The 25024-nt window shown below is 41.1% G+C and overlaps 1 protein-coding gene, 1 long non-coding RNA gene and 1 other non-coding gene across 5 annotated transcripts; 2 read left to right on the top strand and 1 right to left on the bottom strand.

Moving 5' to 3' along the window:
• Positions 1 to 9273: 9273 nt before the first annotated feature.
• Positions 9274 to 14212, bottom strand: S1PR1 (sphingosine-1-phosphate receptor 1). Of its 3 annotated transcripts, none has more exons than XM_025365198.1 (2): positions 13863 to 14212; positions 9274 to 11973 (listed from the first exon to the last, which is right to left on the bottom strand). In XM_025365198.1, the coding sequence occupies exon 2, from the start codon at positions 11808 to 11810 to the stop codon at positions 10662 to 10664; it is 1149 nt and encodes a 382-aa protein (XP_025220983.1). In that variant the 5' UTR covers positions 11811 to 11973; positions 13863 to 14212; the 3' UTR covers positions 9274 to 10661. The 3 variants fall into 3 exon arrangements, with proteins under 3 accessions (XP_025220983.1, XP_025220993.1, XP_025220975.1); XM_025365208.1 differs by having other exon boundaries at positions 13970 to 14212; XM_025365190.1 differs by lacking the exon at positions 13863 to 14212 and adding an exon at positions 12732 to 12890.
• Positions 14213 to 14428: 216 nt separating this feature from the next.
• On the top strand, positions 14429 to 15349 carry LOC112611434. The gene is made up of 2 exons (XR_003116653.1): positions 14429 to 14631; positions 15076 to 15349. It is a non-coding gene; the product is annotated as an uncharacterized LOC112611434 (long non-coding RNA).
• A 7020-nt stretch (positions 15350 to 22369) lies between these two features.
• LOC112616370 lies at positions 22370 to 22473 on the top strand. The gene has a single exon (XR_003117620.1). It is a non-coding gene; the product is annotated as a small nucleolar RNA U13 (small nucleolar RNA).
• The last annotated feature ends 2551 nt before the right edge of the window (positions 22474 to 25024 follow it).

Genomic DNA, 25024 nt, shown 5'->3' with positions numbered 1-25024 from the left:
ATAAAGAATGGAGATCGTTTATAACACAGAGAAACTATAGTAATCCCCAATGTCTAAAACTTCTTTTGTATGGAATACAAAATGCTCTTTTTCCTTTAGATAGATTTAAATGAAAGTAGGGAAGAAGTAAGAGTGCTTTTAACAACAAGAAAATGTTCTGATTACTGTGCTTCAAATAGAAGTTTCCCGCCAGTTACCAGTGCATTCTTGATAATGAAATGCAAAGACTAATGTGAACTTACTGTGGTAACACAGACATTTAATTCCATATGAGTAAACCACCAGTAACATCAGCTGGTAGTGCCAGAACTCGACCGTGACATGACCAGAGGCAGCTGTGGTAGCCTGAAAACTGCCCTCACCAAGGAAGAAATCACACCATTGGATGACAGCATGAATTTACAATAAAAGTCATCTCTTGTGTGCTTTTATGTCTTCAATGTTTAATTAATTCCTCCGAATACCCCACAAGTTTTTCTATCCATTAGCAAAAATTATATAGGAAGAACTAGGTTTTAGAAGAGACTCTGAGCACTAGAGAATTAGAAAATCATAGATTGCTTTCCAAAATCCACCTATCTGAAGATCATGATGTATTTTATTTATTTATTTTTACTTCCATCTCCCTTTCCTGGTACATGTTGTATTTTAAAACACAAAGAAAAATAACTGTCCATTCTTCAAGTTAAAAATAGTTTAGATTCAAGTGTGTGAAAGGTAAAAAAGAAAAAGAAAAAAATAAAATTATAAAAATACTTCAGATTTTTCAAACAATGTTGAACATTGCATTGAGTTAATACACTTATTCTGAACTTTTACTTTGGGGGCAGAATGAGTTCATTAATTGATTCCTCTTTGGAGAAGACAAACAAAAGATTGATTTTTTTTTCTCTAGGGAGAAATCTGATGTATATTTAGGTAGCCTAAGTGTTCAGAGCAGCTAACTACTGGCAGCTAACTACTGACAGTAGTAGTTTGTTGCCCTGAACACATAGGTGTTAACACACAAACTTCAAATATATACTCTAGTGCCTTGATTAGCATTTAACCTAGACTTTGTCAGAATGCCCAACACTGGCCTTTTTATAAATCTAAGAGAAAACCCAGATGAGTGTAGAAAGATGCCAAATAATGCTAGGAATCACACCCTTCTCCATTTCTGAAGACCACATAAACCTCAGCACACCTCTTGTCCCTGCAGTACGCCTTTAAGGAAAGAACTCTGCAATCCAGATATTCTTCACGCTGGTATCAAGTTCAGCAACAATACTGGCTTGTTACAAATTGCTTAGAAAATGAACTGAGAGTAGAGACTGGGCATGGTGGCTCATGCCTGTAATCCTAGCACTTGGGAGGCCTAGGCAGGAGTATTGCTTGAGCTCAGGAGTTCGAGACCAGCCTGAAAACATAGTGACACTCTGTCTGTATTAAAAATAAAATACTAAAAGTTAAAAAAAAACAACTGAGAGCAGACTCCATTTGATACAAATCCCCTATAGATGTTTAAATTACTTTAACACATTTCAATTTTTGCTAATTAGGCCCACAATTCAAAATCACTAATTTTTGAAAAAAACAACATAAAACACTAAATGAGCATAGTTTTTTAACAGAAAAATTAATACAGTGAATATATAAAATGAGATGATGTATATTATGCATATATTATGATGTATATTATGTATATTATATGGGTCTTTTTGCATCTTTACAATCAGAAGGTCCAAGGCTGGGCACAGTGGCTCATGCCTGTAATCCCAGCATTTTAGGTGGCAAAGCAGGAGGATCGCTTGAAGTCAGAAGTTCAAGACCAGCCTGGACAACAAAGTGAGACCCCTCTCCCCTCAACCATCTCTACTTAAAAAAAAAAAAAAAAGAGTAGCCAACATGGCATGCACCTTGTAGTCCCAGCTACACAGGAGGCTGAGGCTGGAGGATCACTTAGTTTGGGGCTGCAGTAAGCTAGGATCATGAGACTGTACTCCACATTGGGTGACAAGCAAGACCTTGTCTCCTTAATAAATACATAAAGGAAAGCTCTTGTGGTTGTGTCTTCTAAATTTCTTTCCTTCCTTTTTTTTTTTTTTTTTTTTTTTTGGAGATGGAGTCTCGCTCTGTTGCCCAGGCTGGCATGCAGTGGCACAATCTCGGCTCACTTTGACCTCCAGCTCCCGGGTTCAAGTGATTATCTTGCCTCGGCCTCCCGAGTGGCTGGGATTTCAGGCACACACCACCACACCTGGCTAATTTTTGTATTTTTAGTAGAGATGGGGTTTCACCATGTTGGTTAGGCTGGTCTCGAGCTGCTGACCTCGTGATCCGCTCACCTCGGCCTCCCAAAGTGCTGGGATTACAGGCGTGAGCCACCGCGCCCAGCCCTGAATTTCTTATGATTCTGCAACTCCTACTATTATAGTATAAATAGTATATATAGTATAAATGGGTTCCCATTACAGTATAAATATGTAGCTGGAAAAAGTGTTGATATACAATATTCACTCAATTGAGGCAAAGGATTTTACAGATTGAATAATCTAGGTAATTCTTTGGTACCCTAATTCACTTTGCACGTGTGAATGGGAATATGAAAATCTGTGTTTTTCTGAAAGCTGCCTTGACCAGCATCTAGACAAGGAAGAGAAACCAAGAACTATTTCTGCAGGTGGCCACATGAAGCTAGCTGAAGCAGAACAGCATGTGAGAACTAACCACTATTTCTGGTACCTCAGAAGATCTGCAGAAGCTTGGTGAGGGAACACTCTTCAGGCAGATGACAGTTAATGTCTTTACAAGTGATTTAGCACAAGTCTTCTCTTATTATAGAACATAACTTTACTGGTGACCTGAATTTGTTTTTCTCCGAAGTGTCTAGACAGGAGCAAGAGAAACTCTGAAATTAGAAATAAATATACTCTCCTTTGTACAAAACATTGAAACTACTCACCCTCCCACCAGCAGACGTTATGCTTTGAGGGGTAGATCTGGTAATGACGAGCAGGTATCTGAGCTGTTGGCATTCTCAAGAGACTTCCTCATAGAAATGGCACACAAATGTGAGCAGGTCAGCTTGGATTCAGTAGAACTGGTGTATAAGATGAGTGCAGGGTTCTTGGGCTGCTCAGGGAGTTATCCCCAGCCCCAGGCCTCAAGCAATCACTGAACATACAGCACACAAAAGACCTACCTAGGCTCCTCTCTCAAGTCCTCTAGATGACTTGCAATGGCTCATTAGTAAATAAGTCTGCTTATCCTCTTGAATTGTGAATTTTTCTCTCCTTTCTTTTTCATCCAAGTTGAATAAGGACACCACCTATGACATATTCAAATGTACACTTCATTTGCACATTATAAACCAAGCAGCTCCATCTAGCACAGTTCACAGTAGGGATCTAGGAAGAAAAACACTAAGGAGAGATAGAAACTAAAGGCAGTGTTGACTGCTTTTATTTTACAGAGTTTCTTCTTGATTACATGGGGCCTAGATGCTGAAAAACAGAATACAAATACTGATATTTACAACCATACCCAATAACATAAGGAACTTCTCTACATTCCAATTCTGAGTTTATTCTTCATTATTTAATTTTAAGTAATTTAGAGATATAAATTAAATAAAAGCCAATGATGAAAAGCTGCCAATATTAATTGTATTTGTTAAATGAAATTATTTTACACTGCTAAAGAATTCAATATATTAGAGGAAGTGTATAACAATGAACAAACTCATGGGGAAAAAAAAGAACTGTTTCTTGACTGGGTGTCATGGTGCACGTCTATAATCCCAGCACTTTGGGAGGCCCAGGCAGGTCAGTCACTTGAGCCCCGAAGTTCGAGACCAGCCTGGCCAACTTGGTGAAACCCCGTCTCTACTAAAAACAGAAAAATTAGCCTGGCATAGTGACACACACCTGTAATCTCAGCTACTCAGGAGGCTGAGGCAGGAAAATCACTTGAACCTTGGAGGCAGAAGTTGCAGTGACCCGAGATCGCATCACTGCACTCCAGCCTGGGCGACAGAGTGAGACTCCGTGTCAAAAAAGGAAAAAAAAGAAAGAATTTTCTCTTGCCATATCAGGGTCCCTGGACCCCAAAAGGAGGGAGCTACAGGAGTGCCAGAGCTGAAGGAATGAATCCTGCAAGCTCTAGGAAGGCAGGACCTCTGTTTATATTTGCCCCTAGATCCACAGCACACAGCACAGGGCAAGCATTCTTGTTGAGTGGATGAGTGGGTGAGTGTGCCGACCTATCTAGAGGAATGGGAGTAGGAAGCATGACCCACACCAGTAACTTCTTCCAAGGTTTTTGTTTCTGCCCTGGTATCAACAAAGCAGCAGAAAAGTGGAGTAATAATAGTAGTAGAGCTCCAGGGAAATGGATGAACAACGTCCTTCCTCTCCCTGCTCCTTGTTAGCTCAAGTAACCGTGCCCCTTCTTTTCTGTTTCTATTTCTGCTTTGTATCTAATCAGCCTGTCCAAGGAGCAGTGCAGCACCTGAAGCATTTCTTCTCTGTCCAGTTACTCCCAGAGCTGGCTGAAAGAAAGAACCCTTAGACAGGGGAGTGCAAGTAACAATGTGTCTGGCTGCAAGCTTATAAAACTCACAGGATGGGTACACATGGACATAGAGATGGAAACAGGCTGATCATGATGGCTCACGCCTGTAATTGTAGCACTTTGGGTAGCCAAGGTGGAAGGATTGCTTGAGGTAAGGATTTGGGAACAGCCTAGGCAGTAAAGCGAGACCCTATCTCTACAAAAATAAATAATTAGCCAGGTGTGGTGGTACGCACCTGTAGTCTCAGCTACTCTGGAAGCTGAGGCGGGAGGATTGCTTGAGCCCAGAAGTTCCAGGTTGCAGTGAGCTATGGTCACACCACTCCCCTCCAGCATGAGCAACAGAGTGAGACCCTCCAAAATAAATAAATAAGGGAACAATAGACACCGTGTCTACTAGAAGGGAGAGAGAGGGAGGGGGACAATGGCTAATAAACTACTTGTTGGGTACTATGCCCACTACCACAGTGATGGGATCATTCGTACCCAAAACTTGAACATCACAGCAATATGCCAATGTAACAAACCTGCACATGTACCCCCTAAATCTAATATAACAGCTGAAATTATCAAAAAATAAAACCCACAGGAACATAAGCTTGTCTTCCACATCCTTTGTGTCTCTGCCTATTTCTTCTAACAATGCAGTGCTTACACCCAGGGCAAGTGTTATTATCTGACTGAATGCCTTTTATAGGTTTGGTCAGGTGGCCATGATAAGAAATTGGCACACTCCAATTTGTGTGTCTCCAATACTAACATGTTTACATATCCTTGCAATGTATACAAGGTCCATTCTTCATAAAGCTATTAACAACCCATCATATATTCCTAGAACTGAAACCCAAATGTCAATAAACTTTTATTGTGACAGTTTCATTACATCTCTAGACTCTTTCAAGACACAGAAATTCTTCAGGGATTACAAATACCAATACTAAGCCAAATTCTCATCCTATGGAAGCAAAGGCTATCATCACGTCACAATTATTCAGCATTCTAAAGTTTTATTTCTGGGTCATGGGATAATACTTAAAAAGCATATTACCCTTTTATGAAACAGTTTGGAACCTTTTTCCACTTTTTTTTTTTTTTTTTTTTTTTTTTGAGACAGGATCTCACTCTGTCACCCAGGCTGGCGTTGGAATGCAGTGGCCGGATCTCGGCTCACTGCAACCTCCACTTCCTGGACTCAAGTGATTCTCCAGACTTAGCCATCCAAATAGCTGGGACTACAGGCGTGAGCCATCATGCTCAGCTAATTTTGTTTGTGTTTTTTTTTTTTTTTTTTTTTTTTTTTTTTTTGTAGAAACGGATGTTGCCATGTTGTCTAGGCTGTTCTTGAACTCCTGAGCTCAAAGCTATCCTCCTGCTTCGGCCTCCCAAAGTTCTGGAACTACAGGCGTGAGCCACTGTGCCCGGCCACCACTTCCTACAGAACTTCATGGAACCTTCCCACAATTTCACAGAGAAAGTCTCATATAGTCCTTATATGCAGAAGTGAAAGTCTAGCGTATTGATATTTTTAAATTTCATTGGTCTTAAGAATATGATTACATAAGTTTAGACAAATATACACATCCGAGTGAACAATATCCTAAAAATTAAGATATAGAGCATTGCTAACAACCTAGAAATTTCCCTCATGTTCCTTTCCAGTTTATCCTCTTACCCCAGGCAACCACTGTTCAGATTTATACCTCCATATATTAGTTTTGCCTATTCTGGAACTTTTACATAAATGAAATCGTAATGTATGTTCTCTTTTGTGGTTGCATAAGAGGTTTAAGATTCACGAAAATGGTTGCAAGATTAGTAGTAGGTCCTTTTTCATTGCTGAATAATATTCCACTGTATTAATTTACCATGGTGTATTTATGCATTACTAATATGGAAGCTTCTAGTTGGATATATGAAGATACTTCATATATCAAGTTTGGATATACATAAAATGTAGCAATTCCTGTTCACTCAAGTCCGCAGTCCACACTTGGCTCTTGCTAATGACTATAACCAGAGTGAAGTCTAATTTTTTAATCCTTTAGTCCTCAAAGGGATGAAAAAGAGAGCATGGGAAAACCAGAAATTATCTGAGTCTGAATCCAAGAAGAAAGCGTAGGGAACAAGAGATCGGATGTATTAGGAGAGATGTCTTCAACATGAACTCAAACTACTCTGGATCCTAGTTCTTGTCAAAGATTGTAAAAGACTGAAATAAATGCAGGGCTAACCCCTCACTATGCTCTTCCTCCTATCTCTCCTAGCTTTTTAAACCACTGGTTTAAAATCCTTTTTCTTCAGACATAATCCATATAAGGCCTTTATTTATTCAAGTAAACCTTGCTTGCTTGAATGTTCTGAAAGACAACTCTAGTTCCAATTAGTATTGCAGTGAAGGCAACGGTGTATGTTAAAAAGTATTTTGAGTCCCTTTTCTTGGACCATGTGAAGTATACATCAAAGGAGCAGGAAGGAAGGAAGGCTGGAGAAAATGTTGTAGTTTATTATGATTTCTCATCATCGTACATTTACTGTGTCCACAGGGAAATAAACTCTGATAATCTCTACAAAAGTTTCTTTTAGTTATTTGTGATTCCTCCCTCAAGGTATTTATAACCTATTTAGAGAAAACACAGACAAATCTGTGGGAGGATCACTTGAGCCCAGGAATTAGAGACCAGCCTGGGCAACATATTGAGATCCTGTCTCTACAAAACATTAAAAAAAAAAAAATCAGCCAGGCAGGGTGGCACGTGCCTGTGGTCCCAGCTACATGGGAGGCTTGAGGCAGGAGGATCACTTGAGCCCCAGAATTAGAGGCTGCAGTGAGTTATGACTGTGCCACTGCATACTAGCCTGGGCAAGAAGGCAAGACCTCATTTCTAAAAAATAAATAAAACATTTTTAAAACAATTAAATGTTTCTCCTTCTAAGGAGATGTAAAAGCAAGAATAATAATTTGCCTTATATAACATTTTGATTTGAATATTCTGTAAAATTGTAATCACATTTAATATTGTTGGGGATAAAGTATTACATGATGTTACTTCATAACTTTCCTGACTATTTTCAGTCAATTGAACTTTTTACAAGAATATGTCAAGTATTGTCCAGGCTATCTCTTTTACTCCTCTTGAAAAGCACTACAATATTAAAATCAAAGCCTTATATGTGTATTTTTTAGTATACACATATAATTACTAAGATTCTTTTCTCATTCTCACTTCTGAGAATACACTGAATTAAAACCAGATATTCATGTTGGGAGACAACCAAGGATTCCTTCATCTTAAGTCTTTGCTTCTTGGTCAGATCTGGGGCTCTACCACACATGTGCCCAGCAAAACCACAGTCCATGACTACCCAGTTGTCTTGGAATGAAATGCACAGTCTGGAGTTTCCAGGAAGAAAGTACATCTAATCACTGGATAATGTGTTCACAGGGGGAAAAGTGTCACCAAAGAGCTCCCCATCTCCCAAAGCCAGCCACCCTATCCCATCTTCCCCCATATCATGAATCACCCCTGTGCTTCTGAAGATAAGCCCAAAAATATGAACATTTTATCTGCCACAGAAACACAAAATGGACATACTTTTCCATTATGCTTGACTGTAACGAAAGTCTAGGAAGTGAATGTAACATGAAATCATTCCTTCCGCCTTAGCAGACAGATGGAGAGAGACATTCCAGTTTGTTTCCAGCCTTTTGTCTTTGGAGCATTTTTGGCATTTCCTTCAGGAAACTGGAGGTTGTGACCTAAGGTTTCCTTAGTGAACACATTTCTGTTTCCCACAGTTAACCTTACCCAGAAATGACATCGACTCTATTAGGTGAGGTTTATCTTCATGTCCCAACTGTGTCCTGTGCATATTCAATGACACTTGAAAGCACAAATTCTGAAAGTAGCAATCGGATTAGAGAGCCAAACATGCCAAAATACTTTAATCCCCCTCAAAGATGACAATAATCAAAAACAAGAATTAACTATTACAATAAGTCTGTGATGCTTGCCCTTCCTTTCATTTTGTGTTTGGAAAAATTAATGACCGAGAATGTTAAGGCTTTCAGATACTGTGAATTGAAGGTTTTCAGATAAAAGTGTTATGCTACTCAGCCCACATTTTACAGTTAGCTACTTCACTGGTGCTGTATACTTCTATGTGGTTCAGAAGATAGGCTGGGGAAGCCAAGACAGTGTCCTGAAAAAAAAAACACACACACACACACACACACACGATTTAATACCCATATCCATATCCCCACTTCCACAACATGTTGGTGAAAGGCCAAGAATGTATGCTTATTTTGATGGGTTTGAATGATGATTGAGTCTCATCATTTAAATTAGATTTGCAACCACATTTTTGTGTATAACTTCTTTAAAAACCCATATTTGATGACAGAATTATTGTATTTAATTTATTTGGCTTAAATGCAATTTAAAACTCAAACAATTCTACTTACTAGCCAATGTGGTATTCAGAAGGTTGGTGGTTTTTATGTCATTCTTTACTACTCTTCAGTGTTAACTTATTGAAGTTTCTCTTCCTGAAAAAGATAGAGTGGTTTCTAAACAAACCACATCTTTTTTCACACCCTAGTTAAGGTAAAAATCCTTTAAAGAATAACAAATTTGTCCTTAATTTTTATTCCAAAGAACTACACAATCCAATAGAACGATTCAATAATTACTTTTAAGAATGCTCTTCACAAAAGGATCTTTAAAAAAATCAGTTTATTAATGTTTAAAAGTTGATAAAGCTATGTGCAAAATGATCCACAAAAGTCAGAAACCTATTAAATACTATTTTTTTTTAAAAAAAAACAAGACATCTCTTGGTTTAATTGCACTGAAAACCATACTAAAGAGACAGTAATATATTTTTATCCTTTGTAATATTTATACATATCTTCAATTACTATCTAATGAACAGCTGGACTGAAAAGTTTCTGGTGTTCCCTACCAGTTAAAGTAATGCTTTTAAGGGCACAATAGGGTGGTATTTTCTTAAGAAATACACATTCAATGGTGTTAACACAGGTTAGAAAAATCCAATATAATGACCTCTGCTGAAACAAATACATTCAAAAATCATGAAAAGTACTTTTAACACAACAAAATACAACCATGCTGTTGCTTGAAATGAATCACACAACATTCTGAAATAAACATCAACAAAAGTGCCAAAGACAGATGTCATGTTTGTTAGACTCATTTGCTAAGAAATCTCCCTTGGTTTGCAAAAGTTAATCCATTCAGTTTTCACTTTGTTTTGCTTGTCTGTTTCTCCTAGGACACTAAGGATCCTGGCTAGTATCATTTAGATAAAGTGGGCTTCTTTATGTAGATTTCAGCTTCAATGGATATGAAATGGTAACACATTTCATTGAAAAGGTGTTTTTTAAAGAAATCAAAGTGACTTCAACCAAATTCCAAAAAACGGATCCCGCTTACATGGAAACTTTGGCCTCAGCGAAGGACATTGTTTTACACCTCCAAACCATCTTCATCTTCCCACAGCCTACCTACTCAACATAGCCTGTTTGCTATAGATGATCGATCACTCCACAACCCCAGCTCTGATAACTCTCAGGTAGTTAAAGTATAAAGTAAAAGAACTTTGAGGAGCGGTATGAAGGGAAGGGAGGGTGGGGTGTGGGATGTACAGGGCATCCCTAAGGAAGCAGAAGTGCACACACTCACTTGGGTTTGAAACTAAAGTGAAAGAAAGCATCTCCTCAAAGCTCCAGACAAAGAGACGCTTTCACATGGGGACATTAGTCTTTGAGGAGGGGCCAAATGAACCCTTTAGGAGCTTGACAATGCTAGACCTTTGGCTCAGTGCAAAATCAAAGCTCCAGGGGGGGAGGAAATATATTCCAGGCCGGGACCTGATCTCCACCCTTCCCAGTGCATTGTTCACAGGAACTAACTCTACCCACCAACACCCGACACCACCAGGCTGTTCATATTCTCCCCCTTCCTCCCTCTGGCTTGCAGCAGCTCCTCCCTGGCAGCAGTCGAAGCCCAGAGATTGTTTTCCAAACACTGGGGTGGCGAGCGACCAAGTAAAGAGCTCTTCCGGTGGGTGGACAGCTTCCAGTTCTAGGAAGAAGAGTTGACGTTTCCAGAAGACATAATGGTCTCTGGGTTGTCCCCATCGTCCTTCTGGGGGTGGGAGGAATTGTCCGATTTGCTGCGGCTGAATTCCATGCCGGCGATGATGGGTCGTTTGAATTTGCCAGCAGAGTCTCCGCTCGGGCACTTGCAGCAGGACATGATCCGGATGAAGGCCCGGCGCATCTCCTTGTTGGTCAGAGTGTAAATGATGGGGTTGGTGCCGGAGTTGAGCACAGCTAACACCAGGAAGTACTCCGCTCTGAAGAGGATGTCGCAGGTCTTCACCTTGCAGCCCACATCCAGCAGGAGCAGGATGAAGAGCGGTGCCCAGCAGGCGATGAAGACGCTCAGGACGATAATTACCGTCTTGAGCAGCGCCAGCGACTTCTCAGAGCTGCGGCTGGCCTTGGACATGTTCTTGCGGAACGTCAGGCGGCGGCTCCGAGTCCTGACCAAGGAGTAGATCCTGCAGTACAGAATGACGATGGAGAGCAGGAGCAGAGTGAAGACCGTGGTGCAGAAGAGGATATAGTGCTTGTGGTAGAGCGGCAGCACAGTGGAGCAGCTGGGCAGCGCGCTGATGCAGTTCCAGCCCATGATGGGCAGGCCACCCAGGATGAGGGAGATGACCCAGCAGGCGCTGATCAGCAGGAAGAGGCGGAAGTTATTGCTCCCGTTGTGGAGTTTCATTTTCAGCATCGTGATATAGCGCTCAATGGCGATGGCGAGGAGACTGAACACGGAGGCTGACAGGGCCACAAACATACTCCCTTCCCGCAGAAACCACTGGGCGGGAGTGAGCTTGTAGGTGGTGGCCCCAGACAAGAGCAGGTTAGCTGTGTAGGCCACTCCTGCCAAGAGGTCTGAGAGGGCCAGATTGCCAATAAAATAGTACATGGGTCGGTGGAATTTCTTGGTTTTCCAAATGGTCAGCAAGACAAAGATGTTCTCGAGGATGATAAAGCAGCAGATAAGAATGAACACCACCGAGGTCAGTTTAATGCTGTTCTCCCTGTCCGCGCTGGTATTCAGCTTTCCCGTGTAGTTGTAATGCCGGACGATGATATCATAGTTGACGTAGTCAGAGACCGAGCTGCGGAGGGCCTTGACCAGCGGGACGCTGGTGGACCCCATGGTGCCAACCCTGTGTCCCCAGGAAGTCTGGGTGGCGTTACTCCAGACGAACGCTAGAGGGCAGGGCGAGAGAGCCTTCACTGGCTGCAGGCGTGGTTCGATGAGTGATCCAGGCTTTTTGTGTAGCTTTTCCTTGGCTGGAGAGGGCCTCGGAAACCGCAGCCTTAAACAAGTCAGAGGAGAGAGTCAGGGAAAGAGCCACAGCATACTGGCATAATTCATTCTAGCTAAGGCACTGCTCCAATTGTGTTACTGTTGATTTGTTTTAAAGAAACTTGGGAAGAGCTCAGGGAGAGAGATTTTTTTTAAAAAAATCACTGCTCCTACTCCTGTAGGTTCCACAGTTGGGAATTCACCTTTTTTCCAAACTCCATAAATCACAAGTGCCCAAGAACAATCCGATTGAGTTGGGCTCCTTAGTAGCCCAGAGATGCAAATTTTCAGCGCCCAGAGAGATTTAAAAAAAAAAAAAAAAAAATCTTTTTTTCTTCCTTTTTTTTTTTTTTTTTTTTTTTCCAAAAAAGGAAGAGGGGGAAGAAAAAGAGGGAGAAACTCTATGGCCACATTCACTCAAAGAGAAGTGGGAATTATGTTGGCTGTGGGTTGACCAAAACAAAACAAAACAAAAACAAAAACAAACAAACAAAAAAGAAGATGGAAAACAAGGAGTGGGGGGAATGGGAAACCTAGAGAGCACACCCCATTTTAACCCCACTCCTGCCCTCTCGCCACCCCCCACCCTCCCACCCCCGTATTTCCAGCCATGAAATTGTCTGAAGCAGTCACCAGCTCAGCTGCACGCTCAACACCAGCCCACGTCTCTCCTCGGAAAAGACTAGACTGCCAGTCTGAGGGTAGAGACACACACGTCTGTTCCCCATGCCCACCCCTAGCTCCCCTGTTCAAAGAGACGAGCACCACCTCCTAATTGCCATGCAAGAAATCAGATTTGCAGGAAAATCACTTGAAAGCGTAAGTCATTTGGGGGCTCTATTAATAACTCTCTAGGAGCAGGTGTGCCTAGGGTCGGAGGGCGCAGTGAGGTGTGGGCAGCCAGGCCCGCCCCGCCTTGCAGTAAACAGGAAAGCTTAGCGCCTCCGTGAAGCGACTGCCTTTTCTTTCTTCTTCTTCTTCTCCTCGCCTCCCCCGCCCAACCGCCCCAAAGCCAGGGCAAGTAAATTTAAAGGTATTCAGTTAAAACCATTCATAACAGATTGCAGCAAATCCCAGAAGTTTCGTACACTAGTTGATCGCATAAATATTTTTTGCTTTGTTTAGTTTAGCCAAAACATACACAAAAGAGAAATCAAACTACTCATGACAGCAATAATACATGCTACCACATTTTTAATTTCGAGTGCAAAACTACTCTTCAGAAACTCACGTTAAACTGCTCCCTGGTGCATTGCTAAATTTGCGTGGGCAGTTTTATTTACTGCCGTCCCCCAACACGTTGACTCCTCTCCTAGGACTAGAAAGTTACAAAGAAACTAACTTTCTAAGACCGCACTGGTCAGCAGAAGTCTACTTCTAAGTTGCTTAAATATTTCAAGGTAATTCAGCAGTGCAATAAAATGAGGTAATAGAGATGAGAGCAATCCCAGCAACTCCGCGAACAGCAGAGGCTGCTCAAGCCAAGCTCCACATTTCCCCCAACTAATTTTATACCCTGCTCCTGGGCAGTACTAGTTTAAGCCATTACCTACGCCCCACACCACCCACCATATTCTTTGTCTATAGGATTTCCAAAATTTAGCACCGTCCCTACTACTCCTCCGACCAACCGCAGCTTTCACTGCCCCTACCCCCGTAGGTTCCACAGTTGGGAATTCACCTTTTTTTCCAAACTCCGTAAATCACAAGTACCCAAGAAAAATCCGATCGAGTTGGGCTCCTTAGTAGCCCACAGATGCAAATTTTCAGCGCCCAGAGATGCATGTTTTCAAAGTTTTTGTTTGCCTCGTTCGGCTTAAAAATTCGTTTCTGACACCTAAGCCCTACCGCAGCCGGGCTCCCCGCGCCCGCTGTCCCCCGCCACTCGCCGCCCCCTACCTCGCTCAAGCAGGGCGAAGTTGCGTTCGGAGAGCCCGGGATCTGTACGGCTCGCTCCGCATCTTGCTGCTGCCCCGACTGACTGCGTAGTGCTCTCGCAAACTTACTCGAGTCGGGGTCCCCTCCCTCCGCAGCGGAGCACTCCAATGGCCAGTCCCGCTCGCCGCGGCCAGTTCCCTGCCTGCTACGCGAAGTCACCCAGCGCCGCGCCAAGGCTGGGTGGTTTCTTCAGGAAGACGCTGGGAGGGGTTAATGCCTTAACCCCCCACGCCCTCTGCCAGCTAGGGGCCCCCGGATCTGAACTGCTGAGAAGCACTGTCCAGGAAAGATCTGGGGCAGAAGCAAAAAAAAAAAAAAAAGAACTCCTCCTCCCCAAACAACAAATGAAAGAAAAAAAAGAGAGAGAGAGAGAGAGAAGGGGCGGAGCCCGGTAACCCCTGGATTCTAATGTATAAATCACTGCCCTCGCCCAGATACACGCTGATCCCTGGCGGTGGAGAGGATTCTCCCGAGCCCCTGAAAAAAAAGGAGGTGGAGAGACTTGGGAAACTTTTCTCTCGAAAAGTCTGAAGGGGCAGAGGACGGCCCGGAGTCTCGTAGCGCACCGCCCTGGTCCCTCACCCCCCGCAGCCCTAGGAGGATCGGTGTGCTGAGCTTGTGACGGGAGCTCCCCGAGCCACTTTCGCGCGGGCAGCAGAAAACCAGAGCCGCGGCCGGGCGAGTCTCGGCTGCGCTCTGGGGAGGAGACGCTGGGAAGGGGCTGCGAGAAGTACAGAGGAGACAAGCAGCCCGGGAGGGAGAATGGACCGGGAGGTTCCTGTTCTCCCCGCGCCACCCCAGATCCTGGTGCTCCTCGAAACTGCGGTCTCAGAGGGCAGTGGATTTCCCGGAGTGCACAGAGAAATGAACCAGCGCCGGTTTTGGTGTTGGGCAAGGGGTTTCCCTCAGCTGAGCGCAAAGTCAGACTGTGTGTCCCAGATTCTGGCCAATGGAGAGGTCGTTGAGGAGGTGGGCTGCTGCTGAGTCCTGAGAGATTCAAAACGCCTCGGCAGCTCCGGAATTTCCGAAGGGGAAGATTCTCGGCCCCGCGCTGCGGAGCAACTGCAGCTGCCCAGCAGGGGCCGGCACCCTTCTCTCACTTTCTGCTTGAGAGTCGACTCAGAGGCCTCAAATCTCATTACTAGCAACCTGCCCACCCTTTTCTTTTGCTTAGATGCTACTTAAGAACGTGAGGCTGAGAGGCGGCCTTGGTCAGATCTGCCTGCGTGACAAGCTCAGGACGCTTCTGCCCTTGCCCTACTGTTGTAAAGGTTTCCACCCAGTCCCTGGTCGCACTGCTTTCCCATCCCGGCAGATGTGAACTCAAAAACTTCCTCCGCTGTGCAGTTTCAATTGGCAGACACACCCTGTACCTGAATGACTCAGAAGGAGGCAGAATGAATAAACAACAGACCCCTGACTTCTGGGATTTTGTGAGTTTGCCAAAAGAAAAAAAAAAAAAAAATTGAAGTGACAGTTAATTCACAGCTGTTTTAAAGCACTCATCAACGGCGATGCACCCAATACATACCCACAACTTCAGTAACAGTACAGTGCATATAATGTGGAAACTAAGATAACGGTCCTCTAAGACTCCAGAGTAGATCCTAATTGGATTTGAGGACTTATTTCACTTAAAGGGGAAAAGATACATTGTATCTACCCGGCACAACAAAACGGGGGACTTGGCATTTCCCCCTTCACCTGCCCCCACCCACACTAATTTATGCATTCTTTAAAGCCAAAGGAATCAAAGTGAAATTTCACACCTAGTCTGTATCAAGCATGTGCTAGGTTAATTTAACCTTACTGTTCTGTGAAGTAAGCAAGCATTCCTGGCCATTTTATTGTTGAGAGAAGTGTCCCTCAGACAACTAAGGTGACTTGTAGATTTTCCAGCTAGTGAGTGGCAGAGCTGGGTTCCAAAACCTAAATACTGCAAATGCCTTGCCTTGTGGCTCAAACGCTATCAGTCAATAAACAGTTAAGGAATTGAGATATATGTTCCTAGAGGGAAACAGACTTCTAGATTTAAAGTTTCACATTTGCATGCATTTCTGACTGTACGTGTCTACAAAATTCATAGAAAAGTATGCTAATGAATGTCCTTTTCAAATCACTCGTTTTCTACATATGCATACAAAGTGTATACATATGCATATTAATGAATGTTTTCTAAAACCTCTTATTGTCTGCCTATGATATCTCATGTAACATTGTACTTTTAGTATTTGCACATAGTGTTGCACATATCAATTCATTTAATCCTACAGGTTAGGCACTATAATTATTCTAATTTTACAAACAAGGAAACTGACTCCCAGACATATTAAGCAGCTTGGTTAATGTGGGACAGACTGCAGACTCTTAACCACTACTCCAGACCACCATGATAAACCTCAAACAGGTCCAAGAATTTCCTTGGGGATATCAGTTGTTTTCTTGTGAATACCACTGGTTTTTAACATTCAATGCTGATAAAGTGTTTTACAGAGTCTAAATACTTTGCAGATTGTTATTTAATAATATTCATCTTTAGTACACATCTATGAGATATAATTGTAGATGATCCACTTATGTAAAATCAGATGGTAGGCAAATGTTTCCAGCAATGGTGTCCTGGCCAATTCCAAGTCTCTAGTTCCCATATAAGTCTCTTCCCATTGCTCTCCAGGGAGGCCCTAAAAATTGCATTCTCAAGCTATCTTCTGATTGCTAGTACAACTCCCTCTCTGCTACTGCCTAGAAGTCAAGGCCAATATTCCTACCTTAAGTTTGCTCCATTTCCAATTTTTGATTTCAGAGTGGCTTTGTCGTTCTTTACACATGCTTTAGTGTTTCTCTTTAAGAGTTTCCAGATAAAATACCACATAATCTTTGGATCATACACTAAACAAAAATTTTTCATTAATGTGGCCATTCAAATGTAACTGGGTGAGCTATTTTTTTTTTTTTTTTTTTTTTTGAGACAGAATCTCACTCTGTTGCCCAGGCTGGGGTGCAGTGGCATGATCTTGGCTCACCACAACCTCCACCTCCTGGGTTCAAGCAATTCTCCTACCTCAGCCTCCCGAATAGCTGGGATTACAGGCATGCACCACCACACCCAGCTAATTTTGTATTTTTAATAGAGATGGGGTTTCACCATGTTGTCCAGGCTGGTCTCAAACTCCTGACTTCAGGCGATCCACCTGCCTTGGCCTCCTAAAGCGCTGGGATTACAACTTCATACAAGCATGAGCCACCACACCCAGCCATGAGCTATATTTTTTATTTGCTAAATATTACAACTCTACTCTTTTCCTTTTCCTTTCTTTTTTCTTTCTTTTTTTCAATCGAGACAGGATCTGGCTCTGCTCTGTCATCCAGGCTGTAGTGCAGTGGCAAAATCATAGCTCACTGAAGCCTTGATCTCCTGCCCTCAAACGATCCGCCTGTTTAGCCTCCCAAGCAGCTGGGACTATAGGCGCCAGTCACCATGTCCTGATAATTATTATTTTTATTTTTTGTATAGACAGGAGTCTCACTTTGTTGCCCAGGCTGATCTTGAACTCCTGTGCTCAAGCAGTCCTCTCACCTTGGGCTCTCAGACTGCTGGCATTACAAACCTGAGCCTTACTCTCTTTGCTAATTGCTCCAGTCACTTTCCAGCTCCCTTTTCTCCCCTCTTCCCTCCCCTGACCCAGTCACTGGTAAAGATCCAGGCTTTCCCTTATTTGTCTGTTCACAGGAGAATAGCCTCTTATTTCAAGGAGGAAACACTAGGTCCCAATATCTCTCTCTCCTCTTGTTTGCCAACACTCAAAATTAGTGGAACATGACAGAGCTTTGGAACAGACACTTAGGTTCAGCCTTAATCTTGCCAGTTCTAAGTTATGTGACTTTAGGCAAGTTCCTTTAACTTCGTTGAACCTCTGTTTCCTCATCTGTAAAATTAAACAATGATATTTGCCTCTTTTAGTCATTGTGGGGATTAAGAAGCTACATACCTGTGAGAATTCCCTACACCACAGAGAAAATGCTTCACCCACCCACCACCTCCATCTTTTATTACTATTATTATTATTATTATTACACTTTAAGTCCTGGGGTACATGTGCAGAACATGCAGTTTTGTTACATAGGTACATATGTGCCATGGTGGTTAGATGCACCTGTCAATCCGTCACCTGCCTTAGGTATTTATCCTAATGCTATCTCTCCTCTAGCCCCCCAACCCCCAACAGGCCCTGGTGTGTGATGTTCCCCTCCCTGTGTCCATGTGTTCTCATTGTTCAACACCCACTTATGAGTGAGAACATGCGGTGTTTGGTTTTCCGTTCTTGTGTTAGTTTGCTGAGAATGATGGTTTCTAGCCTCATCCATGTCCCTGCAAAGGACATGAATTCATCCTTTATTATGGCTGCATAGTATTACACGGTGCATATGTGCCACATTTTCCTTATCCAGTCCATCATTGGTGGACATTTGGGTTGGTTCCAAGTCTTTGCTATTGTAAATAGTGCCGCAATAAACATATGTGTGCGTGTGTCTTTATAGTAGAATGATTTATAATCCTTTGGGTATATACCCAGTAGGGGAATTGCTGGGTCAAATGGTATTTCTAGTTCTAGATCCTTGAGGAATCGTCACACTGTCTTCTACAATGGTTGAACTAATTTACACTCTCACCAACAGTATAAAAGCATTCCTATTTCTCCACAGCCTCTCCAGCATCTGTTGTTTCCTGACTTTTTAACGATCACCATTCTAACTGGCATGAGATGGTATCTCATTGTGGTTTTAATTTGCATTTCTCTAATGACCAGTGATGATAAGGTTTTTTTCATATGTTTGTTGGCTGCATGAATGTCATCTTTTGAGAAGTGTCTGTTCATATCCTTTGCCCACTTTTTGATGGGGTTGTTTTTTTCTTGTAAATTTGTTTAAGTTCTTTACAGATTCAGGATATTAGCCCTTTGTCAGAAGGATAAATTGCAAAATTTTTCTCCTGTTCTGTAGGTTGCCTGTTTACTCTGATGATAGTTTCTTTTGCTGTGCAGAAGCCCTTTAGTTTAATTATATCCCATTTGTCTATTTTGGCTTTTGTTGCCATTGCTTTTGGTGTTTTAGACATGAAGTCCTTGCCCATGCCTATGTCCTTAATGGTATTGCCTAGGTTTTCTTCTAGGATTTTTCTCGTTTTAGGTCTTATATGTAAGTCTTTAATCCATCTTGAGTTAATTTTTGTATAATGTGTAAGGAAAGGGTCCAGTTTCAGTTTTCTGCATATGGCTAGCCAGTTTTGCCAGCACCATGTATTAAATAGGGAATCCTTTCTCCGTTGCTTATTTTTATCAAGTTTGTCAAAGATCAGATGGCTGTAGATGTGTGGTGCTATTTTTGAGGCCTCTGTTCTGTTCCATTGGTCTATGTCTCTGTTTTGGTAACAGTACCATACTGTTTTGGTTACTGTAGCCCTGTAGTATAGTTTGACATCAGGTAGCATGATGCCTCCAGCTTTGTTCTTTTTGCTTAGGATTGTCTTGGCTATGTGGGCTCTTTTTTGATTCCATACGAAATTTAAAGTAATTTTTCATAATTCTGTGAAGAAAGTCAATGATAGCTTGATGGGGATAGCATTGAATCTATAAATTACTTTGGGTAGTATGGCTATTTTTATGATATTGATTCTTTCTATCCATGACCATGGAATGGTGTTCCATTTGTTTGTGTCTTCTCTTATTTCCTTGAGCAGTGGTTTGTAGTTCTCCTTGAAGAGGTCCTTCACATCCCTTGTAAATTGTATTCCTACGTATTTTATTCTCTTTGTAGCAATTGTGAATGGAAGTTCACTCATGATTTGTCTCTCTGTTTGTTATTGGTGTATAGGAATGTTTGTGACTTTTGCACCTTGATTTTGTATCCTGAGACTCTGCTGAAGTTGCTTATCAGCTTAAGGAGATTTTGGACTGAGATGGTGGGATTTTCTAAATATATAATCATGTTATCTGCAAACAGAGACAATTTGACTTCCTCTTTTCCTATTTGAATATCCTTTATTTCTTTCTCTTGCCTGATTGCCCTGGCCAGAACTTCCAATACTATGTTGAATAGGAGTGGTGAGACAGGGCATCCTTGTTTTGTGCTGGTTTTCAAAGGGAATGTTTCCAGCTTTTGCTCATTTAGTATGATATTGGCTGTGGGTTTGTCATAAATAGCTCTTATTATTTTGAAATACATTCCATCAAAACCTAGTTTATTGAGAGTTTTTAGCATGAAGGGGTGTTGAATTTTGTTGAAGGCCTTTTCTACATCTGTTGAGATAATCATGTGGTTTTTGTCATTGGTTCTGTTTATGTGATGGATTATGTTTATCTATTTGCATACGTTGAACTAGCCTTGCATTCCAGGTATGAAGCTGACTTGACCACACCACCTTCATCTATAATTATCTTTAAGTACAATCATTGCTTTCACCATCCCACTTTTCATTTTTTTATTCATTTTGCTTTTTAATTTTCCAATAAAATTTTAAAGTCAAAATAATATGTGCACATCATTTTAAAAAGATCAAGTAGTACAAAACTTGAAAAGAAGAACATTAGTCCTCAGAGGTTCCCTGGTTTGCCAATTTTTTCCAATCACTGTGAAGTCTTGTTGATTTTCTTATGGTGGCCACTTGCAAATCTTGAAATCCCATGTTTTACACCTCTATTTCTTCATTATCAATCTTATAACAATATATATAGATTTTTCTGCCATGTTTAAGGAGTATTAATTAACTTGAAGAAGGATGCTTATGTTATAAACTTTCTGAATTCTTGCACGTCTGACATTTTAAATATTCTTTTTGTTGTTGTTGTTGTTGTTGTTGTTGTTGTTTTTGAGACGGAGTCTCACCGTGTCGCCCAGGCTGGAGTGCAGTGGTGCAATCTGGGCTCACTGCAAGCTCTGCCTCCCGGGTTCAGGCCATTCTCCTGCCTCAGCCTCCCAAGTAACTGGGACTACAGGCGCCCACCACCTCACCCAGCTAATTTTTTTTTTTTTTTTTTTTTTGTATTTTTAGTAGAGACGGGGTATGTTAGCCAGGATGGTCGCGATCTCCTGACCTCGTGATCCACCAGTCTCGGCCTCCCAAAGTGTTGGAATTACAGGCGTAAGCCACCGTGCCCAGCCCATTTTAAATATTCTATTCCCTACTTGAATAATATTTTGACTGGGTATCAAGTTAAAAGTTTTAAGTCATTCCCCCTGAGAATTTTGAAGGCATTACTCTCTTGTCTTTTAATTTCTAGGGCTACTGATAAAGAGTATAAAGCTATTTTGATTTCAAAACTTCACATCCTACTATTTTTTGTCTTTGGATGTTTTTAGAAACTTGTCTGTCTCTTCAGTAGTCCAGAGTGACATGATGATATGTCTTGATTTTGTAAGTCCTTTGCAGTTCTGAAAAATATCTGAAATTATTACTTTAATAACTTCATCTTCTCTGGTTTCTCTATTTTCCCTTTTTGCAAATCCCACTATTCAGATTGTGGATCATCTATATAGGCTGATTTTTAAATTTCCTTCCATTTTATTTTCCTTTTTGTGCTTTCAATCCTTCAGTTAATAGCTCTCTTTTCACTATCATACTTTAATTTCCAAGGGCTCTCTTTTTCTTTTCTGAATGTTACATTGCTACAGAACTCTGTTCTTATGTTAGGGATACCACATCTTTACTCATCTCTGAGGATATCAGAGTGTTGTTGTTGTTTTTATTGTTGACATTTTCTCCTATTTTCTTCGTTGTCACACTTTCCTATTTGTTTTGCTCTCGGTTCTTTGTGCCATTGACTTTGCCAGTTGTCAGATGATCTCTGGCCGTCCATTTATATTTCAAACAGAGGCTAAAATAGAGGCAAATCAGAAAGCTAATTTGTGCACATCATTTTAAAAAGATCAAATAGTACAAAACTTGAAAAGAAGAGCATTAGTCCTCAGAGGTTCCCTGGTTCACCAATTTTTCCAATCACTGTGAAGTCTTGTTGACTTCACAGTCAACAAGGGGCTTGTCAATGGAGGGGTGGTAAATGATCAGAATAAATACTTTTGTTGAGTATACCAAATGTCAATATCTGGAGTTCTCAAGTTTTGGGCAGGTCAATTTCACCAGACAGGAATCCTAAAATCTCTTGTCTGCCTTGTAGCATTTTCCGGAGTGAACCAAGAAAGAAAAGTGGGAAAGAGAAGGAGGAAACACCACACCATTTGATATTTAGATTTGAACTGAATCACCATGATGGGAACCCCCTTTACACACTCAGTTCCATCAGGTGTCTCTGACTCCAATGACCGTCTGATTTAACCCATTCAGACAAGAAACCCCAGTCTTCTGCAGGAATGAGGGTACTGACACTTATCCTATTGTACAGGTTGGAGATGAAGGGCTGGATATTTGGTAGCTTATTTTAATTAAAACAATTTTATTTAAAAATCAAAAAGGAATCCTTTTGTAGTTTATGAGCGTGATCATTGGGTGTTTATGCACATGTGTGAGATGTGCCATCATTGAACCTTGTTACGATGTCAGTGCATTACCCATCTGACATGAAGAAAAAGAAATCAAACAGGAAAATAAACAGAAAGTAAAATAATGAATGCAACGAGTACAATAGGGCTAGAGAGAAGTGGTTGGGTGAGTGTGAAACATTTTCTCACTATTATAGTGGATACCCTATAATCAGGCTTCTTATTCTCAGATCAGCATTTATTGCCATTTTCATAAATACCTGGAGCTTGTAAGTCCTCTTATTTGAGGATCTGTAGTGGGAATTTGGTTTGCTTCTACGATCCTCCTGCTATGGGCTTAGGTCTCAACTTTCTCTGGTTTGTCAAGCCACTTACACACAGTTTGTCTTCTAAACTTTATTGCTATTGTTAGAGGCAAATTATCTTTGAAACCAATGTAACTTAAACTTGAGTCCTTCACCTCCAAGTCCTGGAAGGACCCCAGCAATATGTCCCCAAGGTTATATGTTTTTGTAAAATATTAAAAGCATGGTATTTTAACCAAAATTGGCTATGACTGACACAGATCACTGTCTTCTTCCATTAGGATGTTCCCTCTATCCCATTCTCCCTCGTGTAGGAGTGATTTCAGAGTTGTTGAAGGTATTTTTGGCTTATAAGACTACTTCAACTACCCTCTATGGCTGTCATGATACAAAAGTGCAAGGCTAGTGTCACATGACTGAGCCAGGAGCTAATCTGGGGGAAATTCATCCAAAATACCATATGCAAATTATAATTTGAGGATTTGATTCTCATTGACACCTAATTAAAACAAAAGTTCTATTCTTCGCAGAATATATTTAGTAACTCAGTATATATAATTATAAGCACATCACACTTGTTTTTCCTTTTTTTTTTTCTTTTTTTTTTTTTGAGACAGAATCTCACTCTGTTGCCTAGGCTGGAGTGCAGTGGCATGATCTTGGCTCACTGCAACCTCTACCTCCTGGGTTCAAGCGATTCTCCTGCCTCTGCCTCCCAAGTAGCTGGGACTACAGGTGCACACCATTGCACCCAGTTAATTTTTAGATTTTTAGTAGAGACAGGGTTTCTGCATGTTGCCCAGGCTGGTCTCAAAATCCTGACCTCAAGTGATTCACCCACCTCGGCCTCCCAAAGTGCTGGGATTACAGGCGCTCACCACCAGCTGGCTAATTTCTGTATTTTTAGTACAGACAAGGTTTTACTAGGTTCGTCAGGCTGGTCTCGAACTCCTGACCTCAAGTGATTTGCCCACCTCGGTCTCCCAAAGTGTTGGAATTACAAGTGTGAGTAATTCCACTTGGCCTTTTTTTTTCCATTTTTAATGGAAATCACATAAAAAAATTAATCAAAATTTTCATATATTTGTATGCTATTGGTTATAAATTTAGGATTATTTCAATGAAATATGTGAGAAATTACAGATTAGCCTTATATAAAGAATATTTTGTTATCTATAAATTTATTAAAAGGTTGAGAGAAAATTTATATTAAAAATGCATAAAATATGAAACAAAAGCAATTAAAATGAACAATTGAATAAATAAATAAAAATCATTCTGACTTTAGATCATATCCAGAGCAAGATACATTATTAAAAGGAAGATGCATGTTTTGAACAGAAACAGTGAACATATGTTATTTGATTGTTGATAACCTATATAATGAAGAACAATTAGTCATAAGAACTAGAAAAAGGTAAATTTCCTGCTGATTTGACACACCAAAAAACCCTGACATGAGCAAAGACACTGTAAAGTTCAGAATATGTCAGTATGACATAAAGACATCAATAACAGATAGGTTAATAATTACCTCAATCTAAGTGTATTTATGATTACAGCACAAGAAAACTTGAAATGCTTTGAAATGTCACTATTTATCCATGAAAATCAAGTCATAGGAATTTTCCGAAATTTAGCAACAGTCCTAAAAACTTACCATGATGCTATCAATAATGAATTTTGAAGCTGAAAGAAATTTTCTAAGCCATCAATTAAAAAAAAATTAATCAAACCTGACAGAAGGAAGACTAAATTACCTTTCCATTCTCTCTAAAGAAAATTATATTTTAACATTTTATTTTCTGAAGAGGAGACTGAAGGATATGTAGCCAAGGATGTAAGAAAAAATAGTCATAAAATGTTTAGAGCAGTTAGTTAATGAAAATATTGTTACTTGTATGATTCATGATGTTTGTTCACTTTTGTTTTGTTTTGTTTTTGAGCTGGAGTCTCACCTTGTCACCCAGGCTGGAGTGCAGTGTCACGATCTCAGCTCACTGCAACCTCTTCCTCCCCTGGTTCAAGCGATTCTTCTGCCTCAGCCTCCCGAGTAGCTGGGACTACAGGCGCACACCACCATGCCCTGCTAATCTTTGTATTTTTAGTAGAGACGAGGTTTCATCATGTTGGCCAGGCTGGTCTTGAACTCCTGACCTCGTGATTCACCCACCTCGGCCTCCCAAAGTGTTGGGATTACAGGCGAAAGCCACCGCACCCGGTCACTTTTTTAAATTAGTAATTTGTTGTGATGTCTTTTCTTATTCTAACTGTATTCATTTTCATACCTAAGTTTGTAGTCTTTTTCTTTTCTTTTTTTTTTTT

Source organism: Theropithecus gelada, chromosome 1, assembly GCF_003255815.1.
Source record: "Theropithecus gelada isolate Dixy chromosome 1, Tgel_1.0, whole genome shotgun sequence".
NCBI lineage: Eukaryota > Metazoa > Chordata > Mammalia > Primates > Cercopithecidae > Theropithecus > Theropithecus gelada.
Note: the sequence above shows the minus strand (reverse complement) of the source record. Positions and strands in the feature narration are given on the sequence as shown.